This window comes from Larimichthys crocea, chromosome XXII (assembly GCF_000972845.2).
Source record: "Larimichthys crocea isolate SSNF chromosome XXII, L_crocea_2.0, whole genome shotgun sequence".
Taxonomy (NCBI): Eukaryota; Metazoa; Chordata; class Actinopteri; family Sciaenidae; genus Larimichthys; species Larimichthys crocea.
Window position 1 is genome coordinate 6,221,188 of NC_040032.1, and position 13,117 is coordinate 6,234,304.

At 39.7% G+C, this 13,117-nt stretch overlaps 1 protein-coding gene across 6 annotated transcripts in view; it reads right to left on the reverse strand.

Moving 5' to 3' along the window:
• Positions 1–219: 219 nt before the first annotated feature.
• Positions 220–13,117, reverse strand: part of cadm2a (cell adhesion molecule 2a) — a 194,369-nt gene continuing 181,471 nt past the window's right edge. For all 6 annotated transcript variants that reach the window (XM_027273402.1, XM_019253179.2, XM_019253180.2 and 3 more), the window contains 2 exons: positions 7,219–7,341; positions 220–6,032 (listed from right to left, as the gene is read on the reverse strand). In XM_027273402.1, coding sequence (XP_027129203.1) covers positions 5,914–6,032; positions 7,219–7,341 — 242 coding nt within the window. In that variant the 3' untranslated portion in view covers positions 220–5,913. The remainder of the gene's footprint in view (positions 6,033–7,218; positions 7,342–13,117) is intronic.

Consider the following 13,117-nt stretch of genomic DNA (forward strand, 5'->3'; position numbering starts at 1 on the left):
ATATGAAACCCCTTATTTCACCAACATACATCAGAAGCTGAACTAAAGTGTATAGCTTTAATCCTGATCTTTACTCATCTTTACTGTGAATAGTTTGTATTTTGGGAGTGACTGACTGATACACATGAAGATGCGTGTAGTTACAAGGAAAACATGACGACAGAGGACAAAAGCATTGAACTGCTTACACACCATAAGCTAAAAATTAGATAACATCGTGTATAAACACAACTTCTATCATTCTTGAAACTCAGAATTATTTGCAGCATATTTCTAAATATCAGTATTTCAAGTCAGTGATCATAAAAAAAAAAAAAAAAAACTCCAATATCCCAATGACAGCGAGATGACAGAATTACTGAAGAATCACTGAATCGTTTTTATTAACATTGTGATAACCTTAAACTCAACAAAATACATGGTGTCAGCGTTCAGGGACTAGCAGAGTGGGAGAGCTCACAAATCCCTGTTTTAAGACAAAAAACAATCCAGAAGTCTAAATGAAGTATTCCTGAGATGCAAAAAAAAACAAAAAAACAAAACAAAATCAGATATAATGAAAAAATGATAATAATAAAATAAAAAAAATAAAAAATGCGAGTGTGTCACATGTTGCTGTCATCATTCCGATAATATGGAGATTGGGCTGATTGATCTAGTGTCAATATTGCAGAGGAACAAAGAAGTGCACTGAAGCCAAACTGTACAGCAAAGACACATGAAGGGTCAGAGGAGGAGAGACAGGACTGGACGGGGCCATGTCATGCTATCATCGCTGCTGTGGAGAATAAAAAACCATCAAAACTTAACGTATTCATCTCTTTTTAAATTCAGAGTTTCGAGTTGACGTGGGCCTCTAATTTCCTGAAAACTGGGACAATTGCAAGCGCAAACTTGGGCGGGGGTCAAACGCAGGCCAAATGTGCTCGACTCACTGCAACGCTCTGTGACCGCAGGGTGCAGTACAGCGTGATGAAAAGGCTCGAGCAGGATGAATACATAATGCAGTATCAGCAGGTGGAGTTAGGACGAGCTTCAGTAATTACCAATAACATCGGCTCGTCTCATCCCCCTTTAAAAGAAGCAGACAGGCAGGAGGAGGTTGAAGGAGTAAACCGGAGGTGCAGAGTCACAAGGCACAAATAAACAGCTCCCCATGGATGTGGTGATGTTCCCTTTTTTGAGTTGACTTTAGATTATTTATTATTTACACTGAATTTTTGTGATATGATGTTATGTTTTTTTATAAAATATTGATATCAGTGCACTTAGTCAACATCGACAGTAACTTTGTAGTATAATAAATTGTGTTTTTTATATAACTGTCTGTTTCCTAATACAGGTAACACACATGTGTTTAATCAACTGAAAGGGAACGATCACACAATTGTCAAGCGGCTGTCAATGACAATACGGCTAGAAATCAGCCATTCATTTCTACAAACCACTTTAATCACATTAAAAAAATGTATTTTATGTTTCTATAAATCTGTGATAAAAAAAAAGCAATTTACAGTGAAAGAAGCAAAAGTAATGCATACATGAATGTTTTTTGTACAGGTCAGTATGTGCCATCACCAACTTGAAGATCAAAATTGTGCAGAAGTGCATGACCATAACACATAACCTCTGCACCACTTCTACCTTCAGTCAAAGAAAGTTGGCACGTTTGAACCGAATGGAGACAAATTTTTAAAAATGGACTTGTGCCAATGAAAATAGCTCTGTGACCACGTTAGCGCTATGGCTGTCTTGTTGCTGCCAGGATAAAATTAGAGGCCCGTGATATAGTGGATATGAACCGAATTGATATATGTTGGAAAACAAGGAGGCAACAAGTTTAAAGCTTAGTTTCAACCGACAACAACAACAGAAAAAAGATTGACTAATAACTGACCCCAAGCTACAGTTGGTTCTATCATAGCAAAATAGTGCATGGTGGTATGTGCCAGGCTGTTAGAATAACAATTAAAAAAAAAAAAAAAAAGATTCAGGTCTTGTCTAACTATCACAAAAAGACAATTTGCAACAAATTAGCTCATTACTGTTGTGTCAAAACAAATATTTACACGTGGTTTTCAGAAAGAAAAAACGAAACACAGTTTACCATATACTAAGAAATGTCCACCAAATTAGTCAGAGTGCATAATTCAGGGAATGGCCTGGTTATTTATGAGTTCATGTAAAGGACCAGTGTGTAGGATTCAGTGGTATCTAGTGGTGAAGTTACAGATTGCAACCGCCTGAATACCCCTCACCTCCCCCTTCTCTTTCCCCTCCATGTGTGTAGGCGAAACTACTGTGGCCATGAAACTCGTAAGAGCCAGTGTTTGGTTTGTCTCTTCTGGGTTACTTAGAAACAGTTCAACATGGTGGAGGACCCACTCCCACTGTCGATATAATGAGCTCATTCCAAGCAAACAAAAACACAGCAGTACTTATTTTCATGTGATTATAACCAATGAAAACATAGTTATGAATATTATATTCAATTTGTCTGCCATACTCTGCCAATAGAGCACCTGAAACCTTACACACTGCTCCTTTTATATAAAACAGCCTGTTTCTCCGACTTCAGAATCAGCAAATCGATTCGACCGCCCTCTTATGATACGGCGACGCACGTGTGAAGCAACAGCAAATTTGATTGACACCGACACTGATTTAAGACATGAAAATAATTGGATAGAAAAGTAAACAAACAAAAAAAAAAAGAACAAGACATTACATGACTGTGATAAATGTATCTATACACACATGTGGTACACAAGGTTTCTAAAGACCAAGAGCCAGTCTTGACTGCTTTAGTCTCTACACACTGAAGGTTTGTGGGCGAGGCTGAAGTTAAACCTGTTAATGGCAGTGCATTGATTGAAGGGCACTAAAATAGTAAAATATGCAGACTGTAGCGAGGCTTCTGCATTTTTAAAACAAGGAATTAACATATTTCAAACGTAACAGGCAACTTAAATTTCTACATCTGAGGAGATGGGCAAAAACTGACGTTGTCATTCTAATGATTCCAAACTTGTGATTCACCCAGCGGTGCTTGAGTTACAGCACACACACAGAGAAAGACCTCACTTGCTGACCTTATTTGCATAATGTTGTAAATTGGCCATCGAATTAGAGACAGCTGGGCCCACTATTTTATTGCCCTTGGTAATAATTTGCTCGCACTCAGAAGATTAGTGCCTTGCCTTTAAGTCTTTAGTTCCAGAGGCCACAGTGTTTATCGCTCTTTCACAGGAAAGTAAATCAGCCAGATTCCTGCAAAGTGATGAGAGATGAATGACAGAGATATACAAAAAGAAGCAGAAGTTGTTTACTGGGATATGTCTGTCTTTGTGTGTGAAAAACCTGCCTCCAACATGAAGGCAATGTTCCTTTTAATGCATTTATATTCGATTCAAATGGGATTTTAAGGATTTGGTAAAGACAGATGCACATTTTTTTTTCTCTTTCTGTTGACAAAAAGTTGAACATACAGGACTCCACCATTGTTTTTCATATATCATTTCCTTTCTTTGTTAATTACATTTTCTACAACACCAAATCTTTCAGATCTGTAGCACCTCAGACCACGCCACAAAGACAAGAAGCCACCCTTCTCCGAAAAAAAGTTACAAACAACCTTTCATTGTGGTTCTCTCTTAAATAACTTCAGTTCAAATAAATTAAGTATGAAAAAGAACCAAGAAACAAAAACATGCTAATGTGTATTACCAAAGTTCAGTTTTCACACATTATATACATGCCTTGTGCCAAAACAAAATGCATTTCTTTTAAAGTTTTCTAAGGATTATGCAATGAGAAAAAGAAATAAAAATAAAAATAATAAAAATAGATAAGGTGGCTAATATACAAATTTGAAGGAATATGGGAATCCAGAATTGAACAGCAATTTTCACAATCAACCACATTTTAGCAGACACAATATACAGCAGGGAGTTTAGAACCGTTTAAACCCAAAATATTATAAACATTATTATTTTTTTATATATAAAAACATGATTTTGTTTACATTTTCAAAAAGAACTGCACTGTATTTTTTTCCCTCCAGAATTGAATCAAAGACAGCCTTGTCATCTTTCCACCACCCAATATTCAATAGAAGAATCATTTCCAAGGCGATCTAGTTTTTGTGCTTCTCTATTTATCTTCAGCTTTTAGTTTTGGAAAGGAGGCCCCTGCAGATCTACGACCCAGCACTCGCACACTATTTCTCTCTCTCTTTTTTTTTTTTCCTTGCTTGAAGACCCCATGAAATGGAAATTTTATTCAGTTCATGGGGAGCGGCTCTGGCAAAATGGAATTAAGAGGAGCAGTTATGCAGCTTCAGCGGTGGGCGTTTGCCACGTGTTGGTGATAACTACACTTTAACTAAATCATCAGAAACTGCTAAAACAGAAATGTTGTGTTCAACTGATGTTCTGACTGTTCGTATTAAGTAATACTGTGATCGAATAGTTATCTATGAGCCAGTCAATGAACAGAAATGTGTGTACAGACCACTGTAGAAAGCTGCCTGGACCTCAAACTCACAAGAGGTATCAATCAAAATGACATTACTGAAAGAATGAGGAAAGATTTAACACTAAAAACCTGTTCTGCCCCATATCAACACCTGGTGGTTAGTTTTACATTTCACAGGGTCCTAAAGCCTTAAAATGATTCCAATGTGACATAAACAGAAACAAAATAATCCAAAGTGAAAAGCTAAACTAACTTCAATACAATTTATACAACTTTTAGAGAGAGGAGACTGAGTCTTTCTGTACACCTGAACCTTTTATGTGAATCACAAACTACTGGAAAGAGGACATTGTAAAGAGGTGTTGGTGTTTTGCTAAACTGCAGCCTGGACAGTGCAGGAATATACAGACGAAGGTACATAGGAACAGCAGGTTTAGCAAATGGTTTTATATACTTGATTGAGTTTATTCGATGCAATGCTTCCTCTAGCATCTTTGTGTATTCTCTGTTCTAAACAATACCACACGACCCTTTATTACCCCTAGATAATAATGAAAATTATACTGACAAACCTTGCTACAGTGTTACACAAAACCTTCTTCTTATCTTACAAGGGTCAACTGTTTAATTACAAGTCTATTTAGAGGGGATGAGGTTGGGGGGGGGGGGGGGTTGGATCATCTAAAAGTACCATATTCAGTGTGATATACACGTATAAGGCGTAAACAGCAAAGATTTCTCATTCAAATAAAAAAAGACGCAATGCATAATCAAAAGCTGTGAGCTAAGCAATGAAATGATGGTCCAGTTAACCACCTACGAAGCATTTACATTGCTACTGACAGACGATACATGAAGGCATTGACAGAAGTTCAATGGCGTCTGTATTTTTAGGCACCGTGTTGATGTGAGATATGATACGTGTTTGCGTGTGTGTGTGTATATGAGTGAATGTGTATGAGTGAGTGTGTGTGTGTGTGTGTGTGTGAACAAAGGGAATATAGTATGTGTTTGGGTGTCTGCTTGGATGGGAACAGGGAGAGGGGATGAACAAGGGGCCATGTAAAGAAGCAGTCATGGTAGATATACAGACTTCCAGGAATTTATGTAAAGGATGAATAAACCAGACAACTTCAGCAGCACCGGCAAGCTGCCTGTGAACACCGGCTGCCAAAACAACAAACAAATAAAAAAAAAACAAGAAAGAAAGAAATAAAAGAAAAGAGATAAATGATACAAATGGGCTCAACAGAAGGCTATAATAGGAAAACACTTGGGGAACCTCTGTCTGTGGACTGCCTACGGGTTCCTCGACACGACGGGGGCAGTGGTCAGAGATGGAGAAGTAAAGGGGGATACAGAGAGAAAGAGAGAAAGAGATACAGAGATCGAAAGAGGGGGAGGGGAAGAAGAGAGCGGCACAGCTCCCTCTGCAGTCTAAATGAAGTATTCCTTCTTTTCCTCTGCGTGTGCATGGTTGCCCTCAGCGTTGATGATAGCTGTGTCTGCGTCGGGTGCATCGTCTGCTCCTTTGGCCTCGTTTGTCAAGTATGTTCCTGAGGAAAGAGGAAAAAACAAACCTATATCAGGGAAAACAAATACCGAGCAGCCCTGCATGGTGTTCGCTGCCTGAGGCGAAAAACACATCAGAAGACAACATCAGTAATGCTCCATAATTCATATACAGAACGATGAGAATAGGATGGGATAGTACGGGGTATGTAAATACAACAGAGAGTAAGTGTGTGAAGCCAGCAACAAAATACACCTTCATTGTTCTCTGTGGTGGCAGTCTAGGCTTGAAGTTTCTCGTATGAATAATGTGATGAAACTTTCAAGAGTTCAACTTTGGACTCAAGGCTGTTCTGCTCTTTTCTCTCTTTTCTCCTTAGCAAAATCACTTCATGCATTATATATTGTTATTTTCTGAGTAAGCTGGGCTACTCAAAAATGACATCAATATACATGTTTTAGGTCAGACTATATAAAAAGTTTTATACAATTTAGTTTTATACAGTTTGAATGTAATATAATGTATATCCACAGGTTTTAAAGAAGAATGTCACAACCATGTAGAAGAGCTTCTGTGGGTCTGGAACTAGAGAGAAGTTCTTATTTTTTATTCTGCTATTTTTTTTTTCCATTCAAGGATATAAATAGTTTTGGAACTATAGATCCCATAATGCTCTAAAGGAATGTAAACAGGAAGTCTTTCCCATTTCACCATGGATGGACTGACATTTTGACACACTGGCACTGTGATAAGTATGTTGAACTAGCTATTAGGGGTTTCAGTTTGCAGTGTATCCGTGGATGGACAGAATAACTGTCACTGTTTACTTTGACATGAAGAAAACATAAAAATGTGATGACGAAGTCAATTCTAGAATTATGAAGAGCACATTTTTTCTCTGATTCCTATGTGGATTCACAGACATGGACATGATGTTATCCTCAGAACGTGTCATAATAAATGTCTATGTTTTCAGAGTTTAATGTGTTATGACTGAGAACAAGGAGTTCAACAAGGAGCTAATCCTCCATGGAATTTATGGAAAAAGACATAAAATAACCTCAATACACTTGTGGCATCATGCCTTGTATGTAGGACTGTTCTTTTTTCTTGTTCACTTGTAACTTGGGAATTGGGGAAAGTCTCTGAGGTCTAATGGGACAAGTACAACATGCTCCACTAGTTCCACAAGCCTTGAGAGACTCAGGTCTGTTCCGCTGTGGTTTTACCTTTATGCCTGGCCAGGTATCTTCCCAGAACAATGATTAAACACAAGGTGACAAAGACCACTACAGCCACCACTCCTCCGATCAAGGCATGGTCAGTGCCGTGCTGCCCCACAGCGTTTGGATCTGAGGAAAGATATAAAGAGAGAGAGAGAGAGAGTCGGTGAAGGTGGTGAAGCAGTTGGTGAGGTGTTGGTGTGAAGGCAGAGAAACAGCCAAAAACAGACAATACAAAACAGAGAAAGGAGGAAAAAGAAGATTATTTCCAGCTCGTTCCTGCTCTAATGAGCTGCTGTCATTCCTCTCTCCTTTCACATCACATTTCAGCAGTCAGAGCAGAACTGCCTAGCTCTCTGAGAATAATAAAACGAGGGAAAGACAGAGAGAGGAAGAAAGACGGACACCACATTGACACAAAGAGCGTCTACCGGCAGACCCACATTCATCCTGAAAAATAAAGAAAAAAAGGAATGAAAGACAGACCCGGAAAGAAGAACTGAATAATTCAGGATCGTCCCAACAGTGACGCAGGAGTCCCAAACATGCAAACCAGGGCAGCGGTGGGAGAGTGGTACATAGTAAATAAATCATCACATGGAAAATAAAAAAGGGAAAGATCAATCTTCGTTTTTTTTTGGTGAAATGAATTGGGTGTTAGAGAGTTAGTACGGGACCCAGCTGTTGGAAAAGCAGCCAGAATGACAGAAGGGCCATGAAGATTGAAGAATCTGCATGATGAGGCTGTTCACGCCTCATGTAGAGACCCATCAAAGGTTTGCCCTCGACGTCAACAATAGCTTTTTTCCTGTATTCACTTAGACTTCCTTTATCTGGCGTGCAGGCTATTCAGGATAAGAGCAGGGATGTGACACTAACGGTGTCCACTGCTGGTGAATGGAATAAAAAAATTTAAAAAAAGCTGACAGTGACGGCAATGGGGGAGATTGGTAATGGAATAGCGTGTATTATTCATATCGGTCCATGACACCTGAGAAATTAGCACTCATCTCATTATCCTCCTCCAAGTGTCAGAGCAAGCCATATACAACCTGTCATTTTTTTGTGTATCTGGGCTGATGATGGCTAAAATATGGCGGTGTCAGGACAGGGCGAGCAGTGATAGACGCTTTAGACACAACACGCGTTGTGCATTGACACTGTTTCTCTTCAGTATTCTCCTTTTCTTTCTGTGTCCAACCATGTGACCAAATTGAACAGCTGGCTCGCCCTCGCTCCATAACTCTCCACGGTCCGAGTGACCAGGCCGTCACACTTCATCGCCTCCCAGTGGACAAACACACACACTCGTACTGACACACACACTGACACACAGGCGGTGTGTAGTGTGATTTCACTGTGCTGCAGTTCTGCTTGGTCAGTAGAGCAGAGAGTAGAGGAATGTTCCCCTGGCACGGCCCAGCAGGGCGAGTTGACTTGAGGCGTTTAGTTACACACATGGCTGTGTCTCTTCACCTCTATCTGTCAGGACGGCGAGTGTTTTTTCACCATCATACACACACTCACTGTCCTACTGCCGCGCTTCAGTCTGGCTGTTACACCCCAATGCAGCCACAAACAAGCCATGACCATGCATTCGTATGCCCATCTATAGAGTACTACACACTTTAGACATGCAATACGCTGGTGTCATGTCCAAGAGGTTATGCTGAAAGTCAAATCCCTTGATAGAAGAACACGTTGTCTGCTTCTGCATCACTTCCTTAAAGGCTGCTCCTACATGGAGTTTTGTACGGATTACAATGTAGACCTCATCATGGCAAAACATCCTATTCACAGTTATATTCCAATGTTTCTGCAAGTGAGAAATATGCTAATGCCTCTTTATAGCACCAAATCTCAGAAAGAAGTAGCATATTTAGTGATTTCATAGCAAAGCAGCAATTGTTTTAACAGCAGGGCAGCTGATTGTGCTGCTTTGAAAAGTTTCTATGGATGTTTTGATGTGTTTTTTTTATACTCTGTGCAGCTTTTGCTTCTTTAGTGGCTGCTGAGCGACTGAGCTAGCCATACAATTTAAGCATGTTCCACTGATTTCAGCCACCGAAGTCTTGGAGAGTACTTCTTGTATCCAGAGAGAACTGCACAAAGTTTGATGAATCGCCTCAAGTGATGTCACAAGAGTCGGTGTCGGTTTGGAGTTAGAAAGAAGGGAAGTTCCACCTCTGTCATAACACCCCATAATCTCTTACTGAACTGTCTGTGGTTGAGGTGCATTGTGGGTAATGTAGGCTGGGTTTAGACAATTAAGTAGGAAGTGTGAAACAGAAAAAAAACAATATCTCTGGTACAGCTGCATCTTTCAAGCCACCACTAGGTTATTTGATACTGAAGAGTAGAGTATTCCATTCATTCATGAGGCAACAGAAGCCTGTGACATATTCATCACATACAGCGTGTAAATATTTTCCATGAAAGTGCTTCCAAAACATGTTATATCTATTGTGTCCTTATGTATTCTGTTCTGGTCCGATGCTCCTCACGGGAGGAGAAAAATACAGTGAGGCGTACGAACACACACAGAGAAAGGAAATGAAAAAACACAGATTGATGGACAGGAAAAGGCTGAAATTTTAAGTTGGAGCAAGACGGAAAAGGAAAACCGACAAGGAAGAGAGGGATCCAGAAAGGAAGGTTATACATTTTTATGGCTCCAAAACACATTATCTTTTAATAAGAGCACATACATTCTTCTCTGTGTGATTTAATAAGAGAGCGTGGCAGAGCAAACTCCTCTTTTAATATTTATAACACTCTCCTTGTCGCCTGGCCTAGTGAGTTGGGCTTGTTTAATAAATTAAAGGGGTTCAGGGCTTCTGTGAGCCACTGCTTGGTCGGACTGAACCAGAAGTGTTACTCTTAAACTGCCCCACTAACTCCACATCTGATCTGTTTCATTGATGCTGGCTCCATATGGAGTTACTGCAGGATATGGGACAGCGATACTGTGTGGGAAGGATGTGTGAAGGCTGTAAATGGAAACAATATAAATTACAGTCATACTATCTGCTCAGATGAAATTACACTAATTGTATAATTAGATTCCTGGAAGGAATGTGAATAGAAGCATGTGTGTTGGCTGCAACTGTAGGCAAAACTTCCAGAACAGTTCACACCGTTCATGACTAAAATGTGACAAAACCGAACAATCACCATTACAAAAAGCTGGTATATAGATTTGGAAAAATACGTACAGGGGGACACATGAGTTCAAGTGAAAGCTTAAATATTCCATCAAGGCCTCAGCTGGAGAGAAATGATGAGCATGAAAGAAAAACCTCCTCCTCCAATCAGGTCATCACCTCCCGTTTTAAAGCAACCTGATCTCACCTCCAGTTCTGCAATGTCAAAATGAACTCTCGTTTCTTCACCTCCATAAAAATGTGAATGTGAACTATAAAATATGCATGAAGGGAGGCTGAGTGGAGCGGCTGAGGAGTTTGAGTTCCAAAAGGTTGGACTTTTTGGTTAGTTCTGTTATATGATTTATAAATCTAGAGTAGATGAAGTGTCCATAACAAGCCCTAACTCTAATATTAGCTTCAGCATGTGTCGTACCTAAACACCTATCTATTTATCGGAAGCTCTAATAAAAATATTCCAGTAACTGATGACGTGAATTTCTCATTCAAACACAATATTCACTGTTCTAAAAACTTCACTGGAGTTGTTTTCCATTCTGTAAGTATTATTACAGCGTTGCCTCATGACTCCCATCTCAAAAGGGTCTTTCATATTGTAGATTAACATACATCTCTCTCGCTTGCTTGCTTTCTTAATAATCAAAATCCTCCCCTACAGACCTCTTTTTTTCCATTTGGATTACACCTACCTTAGATATAGCTCCATGATGCAATGGGTTCAGTTGCTCAGATCAATAAAGCAGCGGCTAGCTTAAGCACGAGCTTATGAAGCTGCAGTGTCCTTGTGTGTGCGGGTCAGGGAATCTTTGAGAAAGTGTGTGTGAGCATATAAAAACAAAAATATTAGTTGGTGTTTGAAAAGAATTCAGATACACTGCAGAATCTTTGAAAGCAACGGGAGGTGAGGTGTTAATATGATTTTTTTGACTATTTACGAGATAAATCCTATATAAGATGTGGTCTTACCTGACATAAACACACACAAGAAACCGAAAAAACTTCATGCTTCACCTCTAATGGCTTCCATAGTACTGAAATCACTGCACATTACTCCTCACTACTTCTGCTGCGGTGCAAGTTAGAGACACAAAAGAGTCTGCAAACAGAGAGAAAGTGGCGAAGAGTGTCTGCAGCCGTCACTTGTGCGATGACTCAATTATGCCCAACTATTTGGCTGAGACTGGAAATTCACCGATCTGCATCTATTGCTAGCTCTACCACCAAGATGAAAGAGTCCCTAGAGTCTGGAGCAGAGGGCTGAAAGACACATGTGAACACACACCCTTGAATGAATGCATCCACGCATGTGAGAGAGTCAGGATGACAAAAAAAAGAGAGGAGATGTTACCGAGACGTGCGTGTGTGTTTGTGTGCGTCCTTGCACATTATTGCTTGCTGGGTCAGAGTGGATTAATTAGATTCTGAAAACAAATTACTTCTGCTAATCATTCAATAAAGCCCACACATGGACTTGGACACTATCTTGAATATTCAACAACCTCCTTCTCTCGTCTCGGAATGAAAAGAAATTGTGGTCAGCAGGGTAACAGCATGAAGTTATAAGCAAAGCAAGATAATTAATCATATGAATTCATTAAGTCGCATGCAAGAATCAATCAATCAAAGCAGCTTAATGCTCGGCAAAATTAATCCACAACCTCCTCAAAAGAGTGATAAAATATAACAAAGGAAGAGGCAAGGAGATGACATCAGCGTTAGGATGGGGAAACTTTAATCATGACTACACTCCTGCTGCTTCTGTGTCATAAACTGCTGGCTATTTTGGAAGGGGAGCATTGTGTGAGCCGACCACAGAACAAGAGCAGCAGTAACAGGAGCCCACCCAACAATGAGTCATCTTGGAGGACACAAGTTGACACAAAATCCCCCAAGGGAGACGAGCCAACAAAATTAAATAAATGTCCAGATAAAACTCAGTGTCAACACAAATAGTTCTTCATGTGTGTGTATTCATGCATGCATGTGCTTCTTCAAGATTGCTGAAAGTGTCCCCTGCCATTGACATTGAATGGACAGAAGGGCTATTGCATGTAATTCATAACACTAGCCCCAGGATCTAATGATTTCTCTTTTTCTGTTTCACACTTTATTCCAAATTGTTGCTATAATTCTCCCCCAAAGTGAGTTAATGTGACAGATCATCAATAATAATTGCCCGGCAATAAGTGGAAAGACCTTTGCATTATGTTTTAATTTCTCCTGTGATCCTCAGCTTTATGGTGGAGAGTGGATGAGAAAAATGGAGAAAAGATGGTAGGTACTGTTCAATATTTAACCATTTCCCCCCAGGGATGCTGCAACCTGAACGTAGCCTTTTTGGTTTAAACACAGCAACCAATCAGCTGCCCCGGACACTTGCCCTCAAGAAATGATGTCTTTTACTCATCATATGGCCTTACCTGTGCCCTCCATTTAAGGCAAGATCAATAACAATGGAATAAAGCAGGTACAAATCCCTACGAGGAATAAAAATAGTCCCTTCCCTTATTGAGTTTTCACAAAAGGTTTGTCCTCTGTCTAAAGCAGCTTCAATAGGTGAATGTCGGGTTAAAGACATAAAACATCGCCTGTGGAGTAAAATCTGCCCTTTAATCCTGAATCATTTGTAACGGTGATAAAACAGAATTGATTGAAATTTCAACAGTCTCAGTCATAAACTTGAAATGGATATTATGAGGGAGTTTAATTTGTGTTTAGTTTTGACATTCATTTATGCTCTG